At 41.3% G+C, this 25002-nt stretch overlaps 2 protein-coding genes across 7 annotated transcripts in view; both read left to right on the top strand.

Annotated features, from left to right (window-relative positions):
• DOCK11 (dedicator of cytokinesis 11) overlaps positions 1 to 17314 on the top strand; it is an 81223-nt gene extending 63909 nt beyond the window's left edge. For 5 of the 6 annotated variants that reach the window (XM_017818693.1, XM_017818721.1, XM_017818703.1 and 2 more), the window contains 12 exons: positions 59 to 172; positions 1817 to 2032; positions 2118 to 2175; positions 2974 to 3080; positions 4065 to 4187; positions 5019 to 5132; positions 6929 to 7075; positions 7997 to 8207; positions 8546 to 8736; positions 9407 to 9507; positions 10905 to 11043; positions 13597 to 17314. In XM_017818693.1, the coding sequence (XP_017674182.1) occupies positions 59 to 172; positions 1817 to 2032; positions 2118 to 2175; positions 2974 to 3080; positions 4065 to 4187; positions 5019 to 5132; positions 6929 to 7075; positions 7997 to 8207; positions 8546 to 8736; positions 9407 to 9507; positions 10905 to 11043; positions 13597 to 13719 (1644 nt within the window). In that variant the 3' untranslated portion in view covers positions 13720 to 17314. Of the gene's footprint in view, positions 1 to 58; positions 173 to 1816; positions 2033 to 2117; positions 2176 to 2973; positions 3081 to 4064; positions 4188 to 5018; positions 5133 to 6928; positions 7076 to 7996; positions 8208 to 8545; positions 8737 to 9406; positions 9508 to 10904; positions 11044 to 13487; positions 13501 to 13596 lie in introns of all 6 variants that reach the window. The other variant, XM_017818731.1, reaches the window with a different exon arrangement.
• A 4049-nt stretch (positions 17315 to 21363) lies between these two features.
• IL13RA1 (interleukin 13 receptor subunit alpha 1) overlaps positions 21364 to 25002 on the top strand; it is an 18819-nt gene continuing 15180 nt past the window's right edge. The window contains exons 1-2 of the mRNA XM_017815360.1: positions 21364 to 21491; positions 24699 to 24856. Of these exons, the coding sequence (XP_017670849.1) occupies positions 21413 to 21491; positions 24699 to 24856 (237 nt within the window). The 5' untranslated portion in view covers positions 21364 to 21412. The remainder of the gene's footprint in view (positions 21492 to 24698; positions 24857 to 25002) is intronic.

The raw sequence follows: 25002 nt of genomic DNA, 5'->3' as shown, positions 1-25002 counted from the left end.
TGTGACAATAAAGCTCGTTAGGGCTCATTTAAATAAATCCCCTACTCTGTCCCAACAGATCATAATTGCAGTGAGCCAGTTGATAGCAGATGTGGCACTTAGCGGTGGGACAAGATTTCAGGACTCTTTGCTCATCATTAACAACTTTGCAAACAGCGACAGGCCTATGAAGGTGAGTTGAAGGTGTTACATCCCATCAAGTGCTAGCAGCAAGGCTGGGGACAGACTCCAGGAAGCCATGATTAAGGGTAGGGCTAATGATTGGAACTGTAATTTAGAGGCTCATAACGGGCTGCATTTGCTCAGTGAACTGAAGTGTTATGCCAACAGCAGCAGGGCCAGCTGCTCAGGCAGGTCATGCTCCGTCTGTGAGGCCTCACACCAAGGGGAGGGAGCTCAGGTTATATTTTGCAGTGTGCTGCTTGCAAGGGTGTCCAAAGAGCTTTCCAGGAACTTCAAGCTTTGAGAAAAATGACAAGGGAGGGTCTTATACTTCTGTTGCCTGAAGGTAATAATTAGCAGGAATTAATTTTAATTAACTGAGTGTCAGTAATGTTAAGAAAGCATTCTTATGGAGATTGCTGGTTGTATTTCTTTAGAAAATTATTGTCTGTTCTTGCACTAAGATTAGTAGTTTGTACCCAACCCACAGAGCAATTGCAGCTTCCTTCATTGCACAGAGTAGCTGCCCAGGTAGGATAGAGGAAAATGGGAAGAGTCTTTATAGTTCCATGACTATCCTATGACGTAAAAGTGGGATGGTGTTTGACTGTGATATAAAAAATTTATAGTTAGGATATTCCTGGTAAAAATCTCAGTTCTCTTCTGTGCACAGATGTTGATAAGGGTTTCACTGAGCCATACTTTGCTGCTCATAATTTACATTGCGAGATGATCATTATACCCAGTTTATGTTTAAGTGCAAGGATCATTTCAACACACTGGAGAGGGTGCTATGCACAGCCACGGCAACAGCTAGGGAGCAGGAACCTAAGGAAAGGGAATGTAATCCAGGCTCATCACGGAGGAGGGAAAGCTGAGGGGGGACCTGACTGCTGCTTTCCACAGCAGGCAGGTTATAGAGACAAGGTCAAGCTCTTCTCAGAGATGTGGAGTGCAGGACAAGAAAAAATGTGCATGTTGCTGCAAGGACAATTCCAGCTTTACTTAAAGTTATTTCCTAAGCACAGCCCTGGAGCAGGGCTCAGAAAGAAAGTGGGATTTCTGTCATAGGAGATTATAAAACTCAGCTGGGCAAGCCTTGCTTTTACTCAGTGATGGCCCTGCTCTGAGCACGGAACCAGATCCGAGCCTGTGTTTCTTTCTCTGTTGCATTCCTGTGGTGGGGAGCTCTGCAGATGCTGTCAGTGCTTTAGGAATTGAAGAGTGACCACATCAGAGCCTAACAAGCCAGATGTTGAATGACATGCAAAATACTGGAGGCATGGTTTGTGGTCCCATCCAGGGACATTTGCATGCATGGAGCACTTCTGTATTGCTCCCAGACCAGTTCCTCAGGATGCCAAAGTACCAGACTCACTGCATTATGGGAACAGCCAACTTGGCATCCTGCACATGACCTGGAGAGACTGGCCATGTGTGTGCCACAACTGAAATGCCTCTAATTGTGTATGAAACACTGTACACTGTATGCAGCGTGAGCTCAAAAAGGAACAGTTAATTAGTCTTATCTCCCATGTTCTCAGCGGTTTCAGATTGGCAGTACATGGAGTGTTGGCTAAAAGGTTAGTGAGTCTTTCCTTGGCAAAGCCTGCATTTTCTGTATTATCTTCTAATTAGATTTGTTTTGTGTCAGGCAACTGCTTTTCCTTCTGAAGTCAAAGATTTGACAAAGAGAATCCGCACGGTGCTTATGGCTACTGCTCAAATGAAAGAACATGAGAAGGATCCAGAAATGCTGATAGATCTGCAGTACAGCTTAGCCAAGTCTTACGCGAGTACCCCAGAGCTCCGGAAAACATGGCTGGACAGCATGGCAAAGATACACGTGAAAAATGGAGACTTTTCAGAGGTAATTCATGTAATTATAAACACGGTGTGCAACAAAGACAGATTTTCAGATGACATTTTAATAATGTCCCTTTTGTACTTTGCAGGCAGCCATGTGTTATGTTCACGTAGCAGCCCTCGTTGCAGAGTTTCTGCACAGGAAAAGTAAGTGTCTGCTCTTTGGGAGGCACAAGGAGGAGGATGATGCAGTGAAGGGGTTTGAGGGGATTGGAATATTTTTAAAAATAATTTTCTCTCGATTTGGTAAATAATTATTTTAGAGACAAGCTAGAAAAGAAAATAAATAATGCAATGGATAAAACTAGAAGATTACGAGTATTTTTTAAGAAAGGAATTCAATTGCTCATAATCAGGCATTTTCTAGGCTGGCCAGGTCTACTTAGGCAGCCACATTGGCATGGTGCTGAGTGAAATAAGAACTGACACATCGTGCCTTTGTTTAAAAGTTCACTTGTATCTTACAGTAGGAAATGGGCTCACAGGGGAAGCCCATGTTGAAAACTGATTATCAATATGTTCATCAGAAGTACTACTATAGGCAGTACAGAAAACTATAGAATGAAGCAGTCAAAATTCAGTCAAGAAATGAGACTGTAGCCAAACTATGCACATATATAAAGAACAATGAGAAAAAAAGGAGAGTGTTGTGGTTTAACACAAAACAGGAAGGAAGGACAGACTCGTGTGTTCTCAAGTTACACCACATTGCAGATTTTCTTCTAAATATCTGTTCCACAGTTGATATATTGACTCCATTTCATATTTTCATGCAAGGGATTAATTGTTGAAGAGGACAGTTAACTTTTCAAAAAGTTAAGGCTGCATAGAACCTAGTTAAATGCACTTCCTTGGCTGGGAAAGTCTTCAGTACCCTGCTTAGGAGGCTTGGAGTCCCTCCAAATTCTCTACTTAGTGTTGGCTATTTGGTTTTGTCTGCTGCAGAACTCTTCCCCAGTGGATGCACTGCCTTCAGGAAAATCACTCCCAACATTGATGAAGAAGGTGCAATGAAAGAAGATGGTGGGATGATGGATGTACATTACAGTGAGGTGAGGTCCTGTACTATAGACTGCAGGATATTTGATGGCTGGTTCAGATTTAGTTTTAGACATTGTTCATGTGAGCTCTAACATAAATTATAGCATGCACTGGCATCTGTAAAGAAGACTGTTGCACTGCAGTTTCCCAAGAGAAATCTGCACTGAAGGATTTTCTGTGTATGATTCAGAAAGGCAAAACTGGTGTAAGTTCTTGATTCCTATGAAAGGCTTTTCGAGCACTGAGACTGAAAAAGTTGCACCACAACCTTTGCCTCCTCTGTTATGCAAATCCTGATTCTGCCAGCACAGGGCAGTGCAGCTGGGTGTGGTATTTCCAAGGAGGGATAGAATGCAAGTCAACTTAGGTTGCCCTTGAGTTAGGGCTGTGCTGCAGGACAGCATGTTAGCAGAACAATCCAGAAACCATAGCAGGGCACTGGGGAAGTGGGTAGATCCACCCATGAGTCATAAAGTCTCACAGTTACTTCTGCACCGTAGCTGTACAACTACATTGGGTGGGCCACACGTGGCTGAGCGAGGTGGCCCTGCAGCCCAGCTGCCCACTCCTCAAGACTAAGCTTGAGGGTCCTCAGCATCACATCCCACTGCTGTTGCACACACGTTGTTTGGACATGTTTCTTAGACATACATCTCTCACTTTCCAGTGCTGTCATCTCTGTATTTTCCCAGAGTTTTGGCATCCTCCTGAGGAGGTAGCTAAATAACCAGGACATACTTGCTGGCTATTGTGCTAATGATTGTTAAGAACTAATGAACTTTTTAAAAATTACTCATGTTTTTCCTTCCCCCCCCGCCCCCTAAAATTTAGAATGCTTTTGGAAAGACTGGGAACACCCAGGATTTAAACTTAATTTCTTCTTAACTTAAACTGTGGCTACTTATCCTGGGACCCAATAAAGTATCTGAAGTTAAAGTGGCTTTCTTTTCTAACTTTGACTGTTATTAACATCACTCATTTGGTTGCTCTTGTAGGAGGTCCTGGTGGAGCTGCTGGAGCAGTGTGTAGATGGCCTGTGGAAAGCAGAGCGTTATGAAACAATTTCTGAAGTTTCCAAACTGATCATTCCTATTTATGAAAAGCGGCGGGAATTTGAGGTGGGTATTTTGAATAGTCTGCATATAGCAGGTAATTTTCTAGATTGCTTCATTGCTGGTCATTAAAGAAATTAGTGAAAGCAATGGTCTGAGAGGTAATTATCAAAGCTAAAGTTATGGGAGACTCATGTTTAGTGAATAATTCCCACCTTCCTTCCCCTAAAATAAAACTTATCATCCCATGTGCTCCTCAAAGCTGGATTCTTTTTGAGACTTGAGGTTCTTAAGGGTTAAAAACAGAGCGAGAACTCTTCAAAGGACTAGATCTGTAGGTAATTCGGTGGCAAGTGGAGAGGAAGGAAGGAAGTTGTTACCAGCCCTCTGCCTTGCTCCTTCCCAGCACCTGCTGTGACCTGTGCTTTGGTGAGGCTGGGCCTCGGCTGCTTAGTGTTACCCTTTCCCACCCTCTGCCATGACCCCTTCCACATCAGGACAGCATCCAAATATAACTGAAGCTAGGGAAAGTCTTGCCTTGATCTGTTTTTTTTTTCATTATAAAGCTGTTTTTAATCAAAAAAATATTTCCTGCATAAAATATTGCAAGCTTCTCTACTCATAAAAGCCGAGTCAGGGGACACGCTGGGACAGTGCACTCAGCCTTCTCTCCAAGGGTAGTGGCTTTACTGCAGTCTGTGGTACCTTGCAGACCTGACACTAAGCGTGTACTTAAGGCAGGTTTTTCAAGCAAAACTGCATGAGTTCAACCTCTTTGGAAATTCAAGTTTCAATTCTCCAAAGGATTGTGTTCAGATATCTCAGTAGCTTCCGGTGTTAACTAGAATGTCCTACTTGCAAAATCCTGTTTTAACAATGTCAAAATCTGATTTCCAGAAGCTTACTCAGCTGTACAGAACGCTCCATGGAGCATATGCTAAGATATTGGAAGTAATGCACTCAAGGAAGAGGCTCCTTGGAACCTTTTTCAGAGTGGCCTTTTATGGACAAGTAAGTATATACACTGGCTTGTCAGCTACCCCTCACCAGTCATCCTGGCCCCAAAAGCTGCTGCTCTGTCAGACCTAGAGCTGAAAAGTTCCTCTGGGGCAGCCACCAGTGTGCCTACCTGAGCATTTTGGTATCGCGCGCCTGTGGTGAGGGTTTGTGTCTGTTCCAGGAGCACTTGATTTATTATCAAGTTTATGATTCTGCTGGTAGGCTTTTCATAAAACAACTCAGCAGTTAGGAAATGGCTTATTGGGTTCAGAAAACACTGGGGTATTTTTGTAACTATAGTTATTATAAGTTACACAATTTAGTTTGTATAGTATATAACGACTAACAGTATATATAACCATAGTATATAAAAAGTAGTAGTAACAGACTTTTTTTTCTGCAGACAGTTGCTGCTCCCTTCTACATATTAGTAGAGTAAATGGTTATGGGAGAAGATGGAGACAAAACATGTATCAGTGTTGGTTACTCATGTGTAGAGATAGAGAGTATTTCTGTTAGCTGAGGTAGCTGGAAAACTGAACAAGATCTGAGGCTTAGAGTCCCAGGAAGGGGCATGATCTTATCATATCTGATGAAGTCTTCTGAGCTTGAAAGCAGTTGTGGTTTTGGGTTTTCTTTATTCCACCTGTAGAAGTTAATCTAAAGTATGATACCCTCATGTCCTTTTTGTCTCTGAACAACCTACTTCTGCTTGTGGACCCATAACCGTGGGGGACATACAGGACTCCTCTTTAGAAAACCCTATGGAAATTAAATTAGCCTTGCTTTTTCCTCATTCCTTCTTTTAGAGAAGATGATGAATACCCCTGAAACCATCATGGGTTTTTACCTTACCACTGTCACTGCACACACAACATATTGGAGCATTGCAATGCTGCATTTGCTGCAGTAGACATACATTTTACATTTGTCCTCATCTTATCCACAACTTTGGATATGTAAAAAGTAAATAAGGTTAGCAAAAGATAAAACAACTGCAAGGTTAGTTTTGCAGAAGCTGTGGAAATAACTGGACTAGCCCCTAAAATTAAGCTGTGTAACATGTCATCCTGACAATCAATACTTGATCCAGTTTTGTACTTTAAAGTTTTGCCAGCTTTTTATTCCAGCTACCCACAAATAGTTTTAATACTGTGTCACAACTTCTGACTGGAATAGCTTGCCAAAGTGTGAAGTTTTCATGCTGTTTCCATTATTGGGAGGACTGGTGATGCAAGCACAACCTTTGATGCAGTTTTGTCTTACAGTAAATACACCAAGTTCCACTTCCTTGAATACAAGAGGAATTAAAGCAGAGAAAATCCATTTTTTTTTTTATTGCTTAAAGTCTCTCACACTCTACACAAATTCCTTAATTTCAGACTTTTCTTATGACTCTGCTGTCCTCAACTTAATTATCTTTCAGCTCCTTCTCTGTGCCTTGTTTTTTTTGGGTTTTTTCCCATTTCTCTCTTCCCAACCTTCCAAAAGGCCATGTGGTGGCCAAACTATCTTCCATATTGTTTAGATTTCTCACCGATTGTACTCAAGCAATGATGTGCTATGTTTGGGTTGGTTGAGGAATTTTATGGGTTTTTTTAGACAATTTTTGAAGGAACCTATTAAACAGGCTGAGTTCAGAGAGACTTTATGGGAGCTATAGCCTTACAAACATTCTTGACTTTCTGAAATGTTAGTAGAAACTTACTTTCCAAGTAGAAAATCTAAGATAAAGTTCTCCAAATGAAGGAACACAGCTATTCCTCACTACTTCACTATTTTATTTTTTTTTTTGTGTTTAATGCAAGACGTTCTTTGAAGAAGAAGATGGGAAGGAATACGTCTATAAGGAACCTAAACTGACAGGCCTCTCAGAGATCTCCTTCAGACTTCTTAAGCTTTATGGAGAAAAATTTGGGTCAGAGACTGTAAAGATTATCCAGGATTCTAATAAGGTAGAGTTAAAGTGCATGAACGAGCTAATGAAATGCTGTTAGGGTGAACTTTGCTGTGTGGAGCTGAAGAAGGAAGTTAACAGAGCATCCCTCCCTTCTGCCAGTAGGAAGGGAGGAGCAAGCCCTCTCCTCCACCCTCTTGCAAGCACCTTGCTTCCAATGGCCCCCAATGCATCCTCCTGCTCCAGTGTGGATATGCTGGCACAGCTTGACAAGTTTTGGTGCTGCTCCGGCTCCTGGGTGGATGGAAACAAATCAGTTGGGAATTATGAATGGGAAATTGCAATCCCCATCCCACTGAGCCAAGTTGTTGGCAGGTGTCAGAAGCCAGCACAGAGCAGCAGATGACTGGAAGCAGAGTTACTTCTTGTTGCTTTGACACTCCAAGTCTAAAAAAAATCTTTTTGGGCCTTGCAGCCATAGCTCCTTCTCTTTCACATGGAATACTTATTTATGCTCCCTGCAAGGGCTGTTCACACCCTTAGGCTGCAACTGCAGATTTATCTGGGTTAGCAAAGACAGCACTGGTGATCCCAAACCTGGCTTAGGGCAAGCCTGCAGATTTGCCTGTCCCAGCACAGCACTGTATGAGCATTGGCTTGTGCTCCAAAAACTTTATGGTCATATTAGGACTAAGTAGCTCAGGGATGTGCTGCATTGATGGATAAGGTGATATGACTGCCTGCTCAGGAGCAGCTTGTTTGGCACCATATGACATGTTTCTTGTGCCACACCTCCTTGTCTTGTGTATCTTCTAGTGGTCTAGACATCCCAACTGAGGTCAAAAGGAGCATTTGATGTGTCACTAATCTGCATGCAGTAAGGCTAGGTCAGCAGGGAATTAGTTTAAATCAGATCCCAGTATATAAATTAGCCAACTGTAAGTTATTAACCTTTGCTCTCTTTGTGAGTAACCCACAGGTCAACATTAAAGACCTTGATCCTAAGTATGCCCATATTCAAGTGACTTACGTGAAGCCCTATTTTGAAGACAAAGAAATCTCTGAAAGAAAGACTGAATTTGAAAGAAATCATAACATCAATAGATTTGTATTTGAAACTCCTTACACTTTATCTGGAAAAAAGCATGGCAGTGTGGAAGAACAGTGTAAAAAAAGGACCATTCTAACTAGTAAGTACAAACATCTGATCATGAGACAGTATCAGCAACTATTTTGAAACTATTTTAGCTCATGAAAATATCCCTCAGCTTCTCTCATGAAATTCTCTCAGCTTAATCAGAATTGTGAGATGATATCCTGGTTGGGAGGGATAATTTACCTTGTGTTTTTATGCTCACATTTTTCCAAATTAATAAACTGTGCTGGTAAATTATAGCCTTGTTTGAGATTTCACACACACCAAATAAATCCCTGAGAGCAAGAATCCGCTTGTATATATTCTGCAAAGAGTACTCCTATGTGCTGCATGACTTTTCGATCTATAAATTTCTTTTGCTGTTTCTGCCAGCTTCCAACTCCTTTCCATACGTAAAGAAGAGAATTCCAGTCAATTATGAACATCAGGTTAATTTAAAACCAATCGATGTTGCTACTGATGAAATAAAAGACAAGACAGCAGAGCTGCAGAAACTCTGCTCTGCTGGTGACGTTGACATGATCCAGCTGCAGCTCAAATTGCAAGGCTGTGTTTCTGTGCAGGTGAGTCTGTCTGATGTCTGTTCAAAATTGCGTTTATATACACAGCTCAGGGTGAGCCATCTAGTCATGACACCACACATTGACTTTCCAGAAATCATTAACTACCCGGCTTGCAGGGCTGAGCCATCAGCCTGCCAGCTCAGCTTCCCTGCAGCTTCACTGCTGCATTAGCAGGAGGCTCCTGGCAATAAGCACTTTCTCCAGTGGTGTTTACAGTGTGGAGTCCAAGTAATTGCCCATTAGTTGGCCGTGGGTGACTGCTGAAATGTACTTAACTCTTGAACATTGCACTGCAAGTATCAGGCACAAATAGCCTTTTTGCAAGCCTGACTTCTCAAGCTGGTTAAATGACCTTAGGACTCGGATCATACTGCTTTTCCAAACGGAAATAAGAGGAAAGTACGAAGAAACAAATTTAATCTCTCTTTTTATCTCCATTTATCTTTTGATCTTAGAAAATGTAGATGGAAAAATACTCAACCTTTGAAACTTTCAGTGTCTCTGGGGACATTAGTAATGCAGAGTTGATGGCATTCAAATAGCTAATGTTGGGTGGGTTTTTTTAAAAAAAATTGTTATTCTTTTCACAAATGCCTTTAGCAACTCAGCAGAAGTTCTAGCATAAATGATTTCTGTGATTCACCACCTCAGATTTCTTCTTTGGTTCTAGGTTAATGCTGGTCCCTTGGCCTATGCCAGAGCTTTCCTAAGTGACAGCCAGTCCAGCAAATATCCTGCTAAGAAGGTGAATGAGTTGAAAGAAATGTTCAGGTAGGATTTCTAATGTAATAAAAACTAACTGGCTGGAACATGGTACCTGCTTTGATTATATTTTTGTCTGTCTCCAAAATCAGCAGATGCTGTGTGTTTGATATGTCTTATAAAGATCCAAGTCTCATAGGATTATGGGTGCTCAGACATATGAGAAAAGCCAGTGTAATTATATCTGTCAAGAGTTCCCAAGCTCAGGGCTGTGCTCTTCATGGGGAGATTTACTTGAACACCTGCTTCAGCAGTTGGTATGGATATTTGAGATTATCACATGAAGGAAGTATGTTTGAAAACCAGAGATCTGACAGGCCTGTCTTCAGGCATCTTTCATATTGTGCATTGTTTCCCAGTTTTTCCAAAGGAATTTTTTGCTAGATAATGATGAATTTGAAATACTTTAAAGCAAATCCTTTCCCCATTTATGGAAGACCGTTGTTCTCATTTCTGCTGCTAATTTTTGAAACTATGTGACTTGCACAGGTGTTTTTCTAATTTCTGTCCCTTAGGGTAAGTTTTACCTCTCACTTGAAAGTGTCCTCCAAGATATAATTAGGCAACTGCTGCTTCACCTCAGGATGATGAGTCTTTGCCACCCTATTTTCTGAACCTCTCGAGTGTAACCAGTTGTCTGCCACCCCCTGTGTTTGTTACTCTGTGCTGGTGACTCCTATTTCACTCCTTAGTAATTACATGGAGAAAGCAGCTTTTGGGCCAATCCAATTCTCCTTCTGGGTATTGAGCAACCTGACAATAAGGGAGCCATCCATGCAAACCTGCCATGCATAGATGCAGACTAGAGGGAAGGCAGTTTTACTTTCCAACCTTGCAGTGCAGCCAGCAGGACAAACACAAACTCTATTTCAAATGAGGTTTATAAGAAAGGAAAATACGTGTGTGAAATGAAGCAAAGAATGAACAACGGTAAGCAAGAAACAGTATTGCACCTCCCCATGATCCAAACTTCCTTCTGGAGGGTGTCTCTGCTGATAGCAACCTGCCCTCTCCAGCACACTGCTGTGTCACACACCCAGCTCTGACAAGCCCTGGTTTCCCCTCTGTGCCTGGCCACGGCCTCCCTCTGTTCTGTGACCCCACGTGCAGCTGGTTGGGCTTATCTGGTACCTGTGAGTTGTGTGTGGTCCTGCAGGTCAGAGTGTGTCCCATCTGCTGAGGATCCAGGCTTGAAGGAGCTCCAGCAGAAAGCCCCATCCCTGTGTTGCAGTCCCTCCCCATTCCCTGATCCACCGGGCCAGGGATGCTCCCAGAACGCAACTTGTCCCAAACATTGGAGAAAAAAGGGTGGTGGGAAATAATGAGATTTGCCTGTCTCTTTGGTTGCTTGCTTAGTAGAAGACTAAGCTATTGCAATGCCCCAAGTTCATTCCTTTCCTCCCCAGGAAGTTTATCCAAGCCTGTGGAATTGCTCTGGAGCTCAACGAGCGTCTCATTAAGGAGGACCAAGTGGAGTACCATGAGGGACTGAAATCAAACTTTCGGGATATGGTGAAAGAGCTTTCTGACATCATCCACGAACAGGCATGTACTGCGTGTCAGGAGCCCACAGAGGTGGCTCTCTGTGCTTGAAAATTAGCTAAGCTGAAAACTGAGATCTGATTGAAAACTCGATCATCCTTCATGTTATGTAGCTAAATATAAAAAGGCGAGTAAGTGAACATGAAAATTAAGCAATAGACTTGGTGCATTCCTAAAACTGCTTTCTGTTCACTGAAAGTCTCAGTCTGGTGTTGGTATTCAGTGTGCTTCAGGGTAGAGTCTTTGCTGACACATGCTGTAGTTTCCTGGCTGTTGTGGTCAGAAATCCTGTGCCCTGTGTTTCGTCATGTTTTATACATTACAAGAGGTCAAGATCAAAATTCTCTGGCAAAAAATTTCCATTCCCTCAGTTATATCCAGGTTAAGTTACTTTTTTTTTTTAATATGTTATTTTTGCTTAAAAGATGTTTTCTTTTAATTTTTGCCTGATGCCAACATGTCATTTATATGCTCAGTTAAAATATTTCTTCTAATTTATCGGATTCGTGCTTTGATCTTTCTAGGAAAATACATTTGAGTAGTAGCATCAGAGAGGTGAGAGATTCAAAGAGCAGTTGCACTTCTACCTAGCATCATGCTATGAAATTAGATGAAAACTGGGTTTCTGAAGTAATCTCCATACCTCTGCTCTTTAATTTTGCCTTCATTATGACAAAAGAAAGCTTGTTGTAGATTTATAGTATCAAGGATATAAAATTAATGGTACAGACTGCATTGTGATTCATAGAACTTGAAATTCAGATAAATCCTTTCAGAGACTCCCAGTTAGTTGATATACAGTCCATGTGTGACTATGAATTAAAAATGCGACATTTTAAGTCACTGAGAGCAGCTAGGCAAATTCCATAGTAAGTTGAGCAGTTGTTCACAGTAATGCAAAAATGTGCAAATACAAAAAATAATACAACCGCACCAGGCTGGTATTTGTAAATTAGGTTTATTTACAATGAAATAATGCTTATGGGAATCAGAATCTTGTTATGGAAGAGTACAATATCATTTCAGGGAAACAGTCTCATGATGGGGCTGAATTTTGTTGTAGGAGCATAAGGGTGGATCTGTTTGAGAGTGACTGCTGCACCCCTCTTGCTTTCATTACATTTTTCTTCTATTCTGCTCATCACCACCATTTTTTTAGGGTGCAAACTACTCACTTTGCATATATGCCACACTAATTTTTTTCATTTGCATTACCTGCCCTGCATACTCCACTGCTGAACTTTGATCGGAGAAGCTCGTTCATAGGAGTTGCCACCTGCTTACTCTAAGCTGTTTGCAGTAAACCTTTCCAAGACATTTAATTTGCATGCAGCTGCTGGAACTTTTGTGGCTTCTGAATTCTGTAATAGTCAAATCAAAACCAAATCACTCAGTCCTGCACTGTCACAGGGCAGTGGTTAAAGTTATCTTAGAATACTAAGAAGCATTGTTAAAGCACACTCCCTACTGTCTCAATAGATTTACAAATCCACTGTTGTGTTGTCGTTGGTTCATGGGCAAAATATGACTGAAATGCCCAAGTGAAGGGCTCCCTGGGAAGGATATACTTTTCACTTTCTTCTTGTATTATCTCAAAAGGCAGTTTAAAAGACCATGTTTAAAAACACTGTTCTTTATAGTTATACGACATTATGTACAACTGCTGACTTAAACTTTGCATTGCCATCAAATGGCCCAGGTATCTAACAAATTAAACTTAATGGAGCATGTTTTCCTCTTCTGCAGCATTACTCAGGTAAACATAAAAAGTATATTGCATTAATTTGGGGTTCTCATTGCAAATAACATACCCTTTTCTAATACTGCCAGTGTCCCAAAGCAATACAGCCAGTGCCCTGTGTTTGAGGTGGAAGGACAGGTGGACAACTCACTGGGTCAGCCCGTGACCTATCTACAGATCTTTTAAGTTAGGGAAATGTAAACACAAAAAAATGGATAAACTGCAGCTGAACAGGTCCTGGAAGCTTCAGAGACTGGCAGAAAGCTGGATGTCCAGAAGCTGTTTATGATGGCCAGTGATATCAGTTCCACTAATGCAACTTCAGGCTAACTGGTGAACCACATGGTGAAAACCAAATACACAGTCAGCTCTAGCACAGCTCTGCCAGTCCAATTAGATCCTGTGCTGTCAGACTGTCCTTCAGATTATAAAGTGTAATATCTTGCCAAATGGCACAGAGGTAAAGAGTGTCAGCTGGGTTTAGCTGCATGTACTCCTTGTGTTTACCAAAAAAACTATTAAAATTCTGTTACTGCTAAGACAGAATAAAAAAATTGCTGTACAGAGAACTGTTTTTTCCCTATGGTGCATAGTTGTAACTAAAAATGATCCAGCAATATGCAGAATAGTGTATATATTAATGCTACAGAAATTGCTAAATTACTCTTCTTTCTCATTTCTTTGTTACGCTGCCTTTGCGAAACAGCTTTGAAGACAAGGTTGGATATCTCTTTTTTGCATACCTTTTTAAACAGCTTGATTATAATAATGAGCTGAGACCTTTACTGAATTTGTGATTATTGTTTTTTGTCTAGATTTACCATGAAGATACAATGCACTCGCCGTGGATGCACGACTCCCTCCATGTCTTCTGTGCCATCAGCGGAACCTCTGGTGATGGAAGTTACTGTTCACTCAGACCCACTGCTGAAATATAAACATATCAGTCATATTTTACAGAGCTTTCTCAGGAATTCTTGGAACTGTACAAAGGATGCTTAAAACCATCCATGATGAGCAAAGATTCAGCTGTGGATTTTTTGTTTGTTTGTTTGTTTCCCAAAAGGAGTTGCCATGCTTTCAAACAGGGTGCTTGCTTATTTTGCTGAGCAACATTGAAAGTGCCTGGACATTGCACCACTGTGCTTGTTTTCTACTATTTTTTTTAAGCTAAATGTATAACAGGACATGGAAAGGCAGTTATCTAAATATGTATTGAATTGCTGAACTATGAATTGAAGTGATGATGTACTATGTAAAGTTGTACAATGGAATATAATAAAATGTAAAACTACTTTGTAAATAGAAGGAGTATAGAGTATATAGAAATTAGCATTGTATCATATTTGCTGCTAAAAGCTTTGTTGGCCAAGGAACATGAAGGAGAAATTGTAGTCACTAGTAAGAGACCTTCCTCTTCTAAAAAGTGACTTGGGGTCTAGACACCCCTCTTGCACTCAATGAGAGTAAGCTTGCCCTAGTCTGGAATAAATAAAAACCTAAGTCAGAAATTATAATTTTCATACATCCTCAGAACAGATATTTTTAAAGTAATCTCCATGAAAGCTGAGCTTACTGTAACTGATTTAAATTTTGGGTAACCTTTCGCAGCTGCAGGAGAGGATGGATTGTACTCACTAAGGACAACCTGAGAAATTTGTCATTTAAGATGAGTTTTCCTGTTTACCACTCATGGTCTCACACAAATATAAACTCTGACGACACGTTAAATTGAGTTGGAAATTATAGAGTGCTTTAAAAGCATTCAGAAAAATTCTAATAATCTGAGAGATGTAGTTTGAAAAAAAAAAGCAGCACATTGAAATAACTCATACAAAATTGAGGGGATTTCTTTTAGCACCGTAAAATATGCATTTTCCCTCCTATTAAACAGATCTGTTTTCTGAAAGCTTGGGGTTTTTCTCTGACATGTGGTTAGAGAAAATGTATTTTCCATAATTCTTTTATTCCTCCTTCCCCATCTCAAAGCTTGAATACATTGTCTCTTTTTAATAAGACACTTCAGATGCAGGAAGAACAACACAGAGCAGTAATCCTTTTATCTGGCAACATTTTTAACATCCATGTTTTTTCAAAATCCCATCAATTGTAAATATGGTTCCAGTAGTTCATATGGGAAGAGTGGGGGTTTTTAAGGATATGTAACAAAATGCCATAATAAAAGGACTCCAGCTGGGTATTTAGCTTGGCTGTAGTGTCTATAAAATGTTAAGCTTCTAATCTTTGTGACAAAATTATCTTCAAATAGTAGCTGGACCACATTTCAAAATGTTTGTTATGCATGATTCTAAATACCTAGAATTAACTGTCTTCTGAGAAAATAATGTTGTGATCCATAAATTCGCCCATTAGCTGTTGCAAGCAAAATACAGATGTGCCTGTATAACAAACTGGCCACATTTCTGCTTGTATGTGCTTTTCTGCCAAGTAGGCTCCAAATTTAGCATAACAGAAAGAGGAAGAGAGACTAATGTGTTTAAATATGGTTAGCACCTTACGGATTGTCATCTTTCAGCAAATAATATTTAAAGGCAGATAGTGAGAGTTTTCCAAATTTCTTTACTAAAAGGTGTTGAAGCTCGATCCAGTACAAGATTTTTTTGGAGCTACTTAACCTCTAAGCATCATTACTAAGGGCATATCTTGACTGCAGTCAGCAATGATGAGATATGGACATCCAAAAGCTCTTGCACTGTAGCTCTTTTAAATACTGCAGGTAACCCAATAGTTTTCCTGGATTTGCAGTAAGATTCATATGCATGTTTTTTGATGTCTTTAATGTTCTGGGGTAACACTGTTGGCTGAATTTTCAATTTCTATTCCTTATTTTTACTGGAATTCCAGTGAAATTCTTACTCATATCTTCAAATGTCTTCGGTGTTCCAAGATCCATTTTTGTCTGAACTTCTCAAGTTGTTGTTGGTATTGGAGTTGTCCTGACATTTCACTGTCATATACTGGAAAACTGTTTTGGTAATTTGGCCAAAAAAAAGTGTGTTTAATACCAGTGTGGTTAGAATATATACAGTCACTACATTTCAGAATGCACACTTATATGCAGTTTTAAGGAATTACAAAAACAATCATACCCTAAGGATTTGCCTTCTGTCCTACAGCTAAATAATTTTTTCTGAGTTTTCTTTACAGAATAATCTCCTTTTTAGATGGGTTATAAAAAGATTGGTAACAAACCAACTTGTTTTTCTTTTATGTATTCATGAATCTAGGGAGTGGCCATTAGATATTTTACAGCTGTATCTGGACAATAGTGCCAAGAAGATGATCACATTTTCTCTACCTAGATTTTTCCCATATAATTGTCACAGTTAAAAGAAATCCTCCAGATTTTTTCTTATTTCAGGCTGAAATAGCTTAATTCACAGATACAGCTGGAGAGTGTGCTGTATCTATGCCACTTTTATGTAGCTGGTACTCACATCGGGTACTTCCTATTTGCTGCCTTTCTGGGAACAACAGAAATGTCTATTGTTCATTATAATTTTTTTATTTTCTTATACTGCCTGAGGAATGGTGGAAGGTTTTTGGTCTGGAAAAATTAGTAGAACATATCTCAAATTACATCCTGGTATGCACTCTTTCTGTATCTCAGTGTGGCTACATCTACATATTTTATATATGTGCCTCTAATAACTTTTGCTGCAAAACTGCTGTGCAACACATCAGGCCTTTGGGATGGATGCATTGGAAGTTTTGCTTAAAAGGCAAAGAAACAGGGTAAAGTATCTCTCCATGAGGTTTAAGAGCACTTGGCTACTCTCAGTATCAGGATTGGTTTGGATATGTGCTAGAACCAGATGGTTTGCAAATAGGACATAGAAAGCAACAAAGGGTCTGCCAGCATTTTATGTACAAGAACTTGCTTTTAGAGTTTTATAGAGTAAGCTAAGTATAAACATTTTCTTCTTTGTCCTACTGGTTTTCTCTCTGCAGAGAGGTTAGAAAGTAGTATTTTAAGAAAAATAACTTCAGAGTTGTTTCTTTCTCCCCCAAAAAATCTGGAATGAATAACTTACTGCAGCGAAGGATGTATTTCTACATACTACTTGGTGTTCTAAATTTCTTCTGATAACAGGAATTTCCATGAGATAGGCTAACAAATGAAAATCATCATTACACACCTGCAGTGTGTGACATGTTTATTTTGTTCCAGAAGACTTTTGAACATATGCAACCTGATATTGAGATATAGAATAAGACTTTACATAAACATGACACCTTTTGTCTCACAGTAGGTAAACTGTGCTTGTTTTCCCTTTCTCTAGAGACAGGCCCCATATACTTTACAGCAGTCTGCAGAATAACCCTATGATTTGAGTAACTTGACCTAAAAAAATTGGAAAAAAACACAAGTGGAAGTCATGGGCTCAAAAATCTCATACAAATTAAACCACATCTTACTCAATTTACCTGCTTGAGGAGAGTAGCATGTGTTGATTTGATGTTCACTGAGCTGAGTTCTTTAATAAAACAAGGGTTTCTTACTGGATTGAAGAACACTGTGTACAGATAATTATTATGCAACCGCAGACTGTGTAGTACTTAACCTTTAAATAATATGCTTGTGTCAAGCAATGGTGAACCAGTTGTGATAAATACATAATCTTTCGGCTATTATGGATGTAATTAACTCCCTTCTCATGTAAATTTAACACCTGCTGCTACATATTCATAACAGAAGTGCTTTTACCGTGCGTGTTGTACAAAACATGTGTTGTATGAGCCCTGTGGAACCTCCTGTGTGTGCCGAGGAACGGCGCGTCCCCCTTGCCTCGGTGTCCACTCATGCACCTGGGACACTGAGTGATGCACAGCACTGCTCCAGAGCTTTCTGAGACCAGTGATCCTATATTGCCCTTTTTACTTTCTTCTTCTTGAATGATGAATAACTTTGACAAGAAGCCAAGGCAAAAATCACATTCAGACGAGTTCAGAGAGTTTATTCCAGGTCAAAATAAAAGACTATGAAAAACGGGAAAAATAAGTGTTGCAATAAACATGTTTGGCTTAGGGGTTTGGGGTTTTTTTGTTGGTTTGTTTTTTTTTTTTTTCATTTCACAGAATAGGATGAGTGATCAGAAGCTAATACCAGTGTAAGATTCATGGGACTAAATCCTGGTCCACTGAGCTGCCTCTAAAGAAGATTACTGTAATAAACCTTCTAGTACATAAATACACCAAATGAAATTGTGAACACTAAATTATTCAGCAACAAATAGAAGATATTGATTCAGAAATGCCATAAATCCAGCTTGGAGGGATCCCAAAAATGTGATTCATCAGGAAACCTGAGACAGACAATAGACATGCATACAAATTTACCAACAGAACAAGGTATGAATGACTAGTAAGGAAATATCCCAGCAGATCACCCTGCTTTGCTAAAGAACATCCAGTAAGTGTGTGATCTGGTTTTAGCTCTGGTTTGTAGTTGCAATTTTCAAACCCAGACTTTTGCTCTTTGAGTATGTATTTATTGTTGCTCTTCTCCATTTAGCTTACATGGAAGACACACTAGTGTACATGCTCAGGCCAGGCAGTTTTATGAGCTCTTATATGATGTAATGAAAGTCAGGCATAATTATTATTTACCTCATCAGAACATAAAGGACAAACTTCTTTTTCTACTGCTGTCTTCTACCCCTGAGGCTTCTCTATGGGACTCTTGGAAGACTTGGCCAAACAGCTGTAGAACCAGTTTCATGCCCTGCCTCCCTTGATAGGTAAAGGAATTACTCCCTTGCCAAATAAATAGATTAATTAAATAGATCATGTTACTTAGGGAACTGTGAGCAGAAAAGTTGATGCATGGACTTGCAATAGCAAGTCAGACAGGGATACAACATTTGCACAAGCACACCTGGTTCCACATCTACCCAAAAGTGCTCTGCAAAGGAGGTGGGTTTTGTTCCTCATGATTTCTGATTTCCCATGGGGCTTGGGGAGCAGCGCAGAGGGATTTTGCAGAGTTCATGGCCAGTGTGGACACTCATATCACAAAATTCTAGATGTCCCCAGAAAACACTGAGGTCGAAAAGGGAGAGGCCCCGTGAGTCAGATGGGGTTTTTTTCAGCTCATAGTTTTGGATTTTTGTGCCTCAGATCCAGCTGTATTCTATTTGAGCCCTTTTTTGAACTGACTCCAACCATCTTCTGAAGAGTCTGTCATTATGTCAGTTAAGACCCAAAGTACTGATGGAAGCTGCTGCAAAATCCAAAATCAAAAAAGATGAATCTCACCATTGGTGTGGGGTGACTGCAGACTCTTCTGCTCCCAAAGGGACAATTCCCCATAGCCCTGTGCTGATAATTACTGCTGCTGCTTGTCAGACCTAGTAATTATGAAGCCACTCCATTCATCAGCACCATTTGTTAATCTGTGTTAGGGAACACGTACAGGAAAAAATGGTTAGTTGTTTGTTTTTTGTTTGGTTTTGGTTTTGGTTTTTTTAAATGCATCAGCAAACTCACTGCACAGTCCCACGACCACTGGCTTTGGTTGCATGGGTGAAAATGGCAGGAACACACAGCCAAGGGCAGATCAGCAACATATTCATAAATCAGTTTACCCCAAGCATGAAGCCATTTTCCAAGTACTCATTCGACAGATCATTTTAAATGTACCTCAGGTGCGTCTATACAAGTTCCAGTCACTGCAGCGCAGGTGTATCGGCTCACAAGGACATGAACGAGCATGAAATTTGCAACAGAAAGATGCAGGACGGGATTCAACACAATTGAGAAACGGGAAGTTTTGGGTGGGTGGCAGAGATCAGAGACTCTGGCAGCCATTCTGATTGCCGTGAATCAGTATGGGAATGTGGTAACAAGCCGGGCACTCGGGGAGCCAGGAGAGAGACAGGGAAAAATGTTTCAGCTGCCGACAAGAACAATGACGGGCAGGCAACCAAAAGCGTGTGAACCATTGGATGCGTGCTTGGCACTGACTCTCCTGGGAGAAAGAGTGGACAAAACAGAGAGAAGGAAGGAAAGAAAACATCAGCAGGGAAACTGAAAGCAAGAGGGAGAAGTTGCTTGGGTCAGCTTTACTCGACAAATGTCCTCACTAGCAGACGTAGTCCATGTTGGCTATAGGTAGTTGCACAATCTCATCTCAGTCACACATCTTAAATGTGTGGCCATTTCCACATCCTGAAACTTTTAAGCTACATTTTTTATTTGATTATAACTGCAGGTCCTTGAGCACTTTCTAACAGCAACTAGGAAATTTGCTAAATCCTCTTCTTTTCGCAGGAGTATGAAAACAAACAGGCAGAAAAGCAAAAAAGCCCAACATTAACACAGGATATTCCCCACCCTATCATAAAAAGATACAGTTCCCTTTTTCTAAAATGAGTGTCTAAAAAGCAGATGAACTCTTGCAAAACTCCTTGAAGAGCTGAGTAATTACGGAAACATTCTGTTGGCTTAGGAATAGTAAGTTTTGCTAATGAATTTTGTTTTGGATTGAAACTTAAGACAAAATTGCCTCTCTTCTGGATCTGTACTCTTTTTATAATACCTGTATTTCATGGCAACCAGGAGCAAGCTTGTCAGCTACCACAAAAATCTACTTCTGAGAAAAAGCCTTATCCCAAATGTTTTCTTAACCTGAAATGTACCAACTATCACTTATGTCATATTCCCACTTCTGTAAAAATTTTGGGAAACAACTTGCTGCATCACACCCACAAAAGTGAGAGCAAAATTGCAAGTGACCACATCATGCTTCGAAGGGGCTGAAGCAGATGGCATTTGGGGAAGTTTGTAAAAAGAAGACTGTGTAGTAGCACATGGGGAAAAAAAATCAAACCAAACCAACAACAAAAAAAAAAGAAAAAAAAAAAGCACAGAGGACAACTGAATTTGCAGGAGGGATTCTGAAAAGAGGAGTTCTGCTAGGGCGTGAATAACTAGCTCTAAGATCAAAAGAACTGCTAACGTAGCTGCTTCCCTTTCGAGAGGATATGAAATAGCAATAGCAGTTGAGTGTGAATCCGATTGTAAAAGGAAAATGACTCAAAAGACGAGATCTTTGGGAGTTTTTGGCCACGCTGCGGTGCGGTGCGAGGGGGCACGGAGGGTGCGGCAGGGGATGCGGGGGGCACTGGGCTGGTGGCGGGGCAGCAGCGGGTTGCGGGCTGCGGTCCCTGCAGAGGATGTGCGGGCACTACCAGGGTCTCTCAGCATCGCTGAAGTTCACGGTTCGCGGCAGGGCCACGTCGGGGCTTGGGGAGGCACAGACGGCTCCGGGAGAAGGGAACGCGACGATCTCAGGAGTCTTTTCCAACCTAATTGCATTGATTCTGTGAAGTGTCTCTGCGGTGAACGTGCGGGAGGAAGCGGAGGGCAGGCAGGGGCGGCGCACAGGGTGAGAAAGGGGTGAGAACAGAGGGAGGGCAGCCCGAGCCCGGACCCGTGGCACGCTGCTGTGGCACCTCAGCTGCCCAGGTGGTGGGGGCGGACCTCGCCCGCCGCTCCCCGCCCGGCTCGGGTTACCTGGGCGGGCCGTCCCGCAGCTCCGCTCTTCCCGTCTGGCCCGGCCCCTCGACGGGAAGTGGGAGCTGGGAGTCGCGCCGGGCGGCCGGAGCTATGGCTTTCCAGGGAGCCCCTGTGCGGTGCCGGCTGCTCCTCGCCGTGTGCTGGGTGGTGGCCGCGGGCACGGCGGCAGGTAGGAGCGGGAAGGGGGGAAAGGGAAGGCAGGGGAGGGGAGCGGGACCGGCTGCGCTCCGTGTCCGGCGGGGCCGCGGTGCCGCCGGCGGAGCCGGGGCTGGAGCAGCCGCTGCCGGGCTCTGCCCTGCGCAAGCCGGGCGGCTCGGTGCGCACAGGGACACCTGTTTAAGTGAAATGCTTTCGTTTTGTAGTAGAAATCGCCCGAAGCGGGTCGGCCGTGTGCGAGGCAGCGCCGGCGCTGCGCCCTGCCCTGCTCTGCCGCTTACCGGGCGGAGGAACGGGGATGATTTAAATCCGCGCTCCTCTCGCAGTAAGGCAGCGTTTGACAGGGTCGGCAGAAATCTTTTAAGCTCTGCGTTCGGTTCCCGGGACTGTTTCTGCGTCAAAACCCGAAGCAGAAGCCCGCCGCCCTCCGCCCGCTGCCCGAGTCCTGCGGCGGCGGCGCGGGAGCGGGTCCGCCGGGTGCGGGAGCCCGGGCACCCAGAGCCCCCCTCGCCCTGGTCCTCGGCCGCTGCCTTCGCCCTCGCCCTCAGTATCCCCGCTTCTGGAAGCGCGAGCGTTCAGTTGAAGGAAAGGTGCGTGCGTGTCTGTGAGGGTTTCAAAAGGACCCGTGCTCGAAGCTTTATTAGTTCTTTCTCTGCTCATGTTATCCAAAAACCCAGTTGCAAACTCTAGAGAACTGTTATTTTTCAACTGGCTACAATTCATATACAATGAAATCAACCTTCAGAAAATGCTGGAGGACAGAATACAAATGTGATGTCTTTTTTATTACTTTTGGACACTTAGACGGTACTCGAGGCAAGGGATTTGTTAATGTTTCCACATGAGGGCTTTTGGAAATAGTACGTTTTCTGTGTTGGACTGCCTCAGCTAATCTCTGCTGATTACTGCCGTGCTTTGTTTTCTTAGAAGCACCACCGTGGTTTTGCTTTTTAAGAGTGAAATAACGGCTTGCCTACGTTTTGTAGTTGGTCACTGAGTTGTTCTGCTAAAATTGCAGTAGAAATTATAATAACAAAAGTATTGCACTCTATATTTTACACAAAAAAAAGGTATGAGACTTGCCAGCCTATGAATAAAAACTGAATGTAACATTAAAGCATGAGCTTCAGAATTGTATAGATTAATCAAAAACCTACTAGACTTAAACTTCTTATGCTAATACAATTCATTGATTTATTTATAAGCTTTGAATATTCCCACTTTGTGTCATCAGAAATCTGCAGACTTAAGCACAATGACTTCAATCAAACCTATTAGAAGAAAATGTTCAGAACTTCAGAATAGCAACCAGGGATGACACTGTAATATTTTTAATGGTTCATGGCTTTTGTAGGTAATTAAGAGTTTGATCACGAAACCATCAGATGCTTGGAGATGTGTAGTCTTGCTGAAAAAATACATACTTATTTTTTAATATGATCAAAAGGACTTAATATTTGCAAATGTAATGTTCCAATGCTGTTCCTAAAACCCGACCTAAGTTTTTTAGTGTAACAGGTAATAGGCAAAGATGGTCTGACTACGTTCAGTTTTCTGAACCTAGAAATGGAGACTTCTCTGCTCCTGGCATTATCTATAAAACAGAACAAACAAACAAACAAACATTCTGAAAGTTTTAAGTATTTAAAAAAACTAAGCATATTTGGACTAAATCGGTAAATCTTTGTAATTTTTCTCATTTTTTGTGTGAGCATCCATTATCTGTGCATACACATGGACACACAGATGGCAATAATGTCTAACCTCTACCATTGCCTGTCCTTTAACTATGCAAAGTCTGAGAAAGCTGCAGGACTTTTATGAGTTTCCGTCAAGCTTTGGCTGCTCTGACTCTCAGGAAATGTAAAATAATGGTGTCATGGACACTTGGAGTGGAATTCTTGCTCAAGGAAGCTCTCTTGCTTTTTCATCTTCCCTCTTCCTTGTGCCAACAGAAGGAAATGAGTCTACACTGTGATCTGGATGGGAAAACTGATCTTGACAGAATTATTCTGCCCTCTTCCTATGTGTTGCTTTAAATGTTGGGATGGGTTGAGCTTGGTTTCCTGGAATGAGCAAGACCAGCAGCACTAGTTGATATCTGTTTGAAGTGTTTGCGAAACTATTGAGTAACAAGGGTACTCTCTGTCCACAGACAAACGGGTGGTGGTGCCTCAGCAATGGTATCTGTAGGTACCCTGAGAAGGAGTCTCATTGGGCTTCTTGTTTAATACCTTCTCATAGTACATATTAGAGTAGCCCTTTAAAAAAAAAAATCCACCCTCATTTTCCTGGGGAATTCCCAATTTGTAATTCTTTCTAGAATTAATGTCTGATACAGCTTTATTTTTTCCTGGCAGTTTTCTATTTTCTGCTGTATTTCCCTTCTTTGTTTTCTAATATGACCTTCAAGCTGTATGATGGGGTCTTGAGTAGGTGTTGGCTTGGTGCAAAAGAGTAAGGAAGGGTCAAAGCACAAACAGATTTATCCCAGCAACTCTCTCTGAGTCATGGCTCTGCTTCTGTCTGGCTTTTGGGGAGGTGAAAAAATGTACCTCTGTAGTGTGCCAGCAATAAATTACTACTTGTCCCACGCTGTTTTTGCTCACTGTGCCAGAACATAGCATTAAAAGTTTAATAGGTGAGTAATTGAAAAAGTAATGTGGTTTCCAAGTTGTTCTTTAATGTTCTTGCCTTTGCAGTCTTTGCTTAGATTGGACTAAATTGTGGTTCTAACGTACAACTGTTGCTTGTAAAATTTAATTGCTTGTCTTTTTAGAGATTTCTCTTTAAAACCTCATTGATGGACAACTTTTGGGTAGAACAAAATATTAATTGCTTCGCAAAGTCTGTATAGTGTTTTTACTAAAGTTTTGGCATGTGTGATGCAAACTCACAGCAGAAAAAGCCTGAAAAGTCAGATTTATCTTCCCTCCACAAACATGAGCTCAAGTACCACAGCCACTATGTTGTGGCATGCTGCATTTTCTTAAAAATTACTTTCCAGTTATTTTGTGCATATTTAAAGTATTGATGGATTGAGGTAACAGGAATACTAAAAACAATCTAATGGGCAGTATCTTATCTGATAGCAAATACAAGCTGACGAAGTCGAAAAGTTATATGTGGGTGTTTTTTTGTCGGAAAGTTAAAAGTCAATATTACTAATGGTAAAGTGTGGACCAATGGGGTTGTTACACTGGTAACTCCTTTCTTCTAGGAGCAAAAGTTCTTCCACCTCCATCCAACCTGGACTACTCATTTATCCAAATCTGCACTCTGAACTGGACATGGAACCCACCCCCGAACGTCAGCAGTAGCTGCAACCTGGAGTATTCCAGTGACATTGTCATTAACGAGGTTCCTCAGGACAACAGAGTGAGTACATCACCTCTTTAAATCCTGCTGTGCCCTGGTAAATGTCTTATTGGGATAAAACTATGTGTGTGCAAGCATATATATATATATATATATATATATATATATATATATATATATATATAAAAATATATATAAGTACAGTT

This window comes from Lepidothrix coronata, unplaced genomic scaffold (genome assembly GCF_001604755.1).
Source record: "Lepidothrix coronata isolate B3197 unplaced genomic scaffold, Lepidothrix_coronata-1.0 Scaffold2, whole genome shotgun sequence".
NCBI classification, from domain to species: Eukaryota; Metazoa; Chordata; class Aves; order Passeriformes; family Pipridae; genus Lepidothrix; species Lepidothrix coronata.
This window is presented reverse-complemented; position numbering and strand designations above follow the sequence as displayed.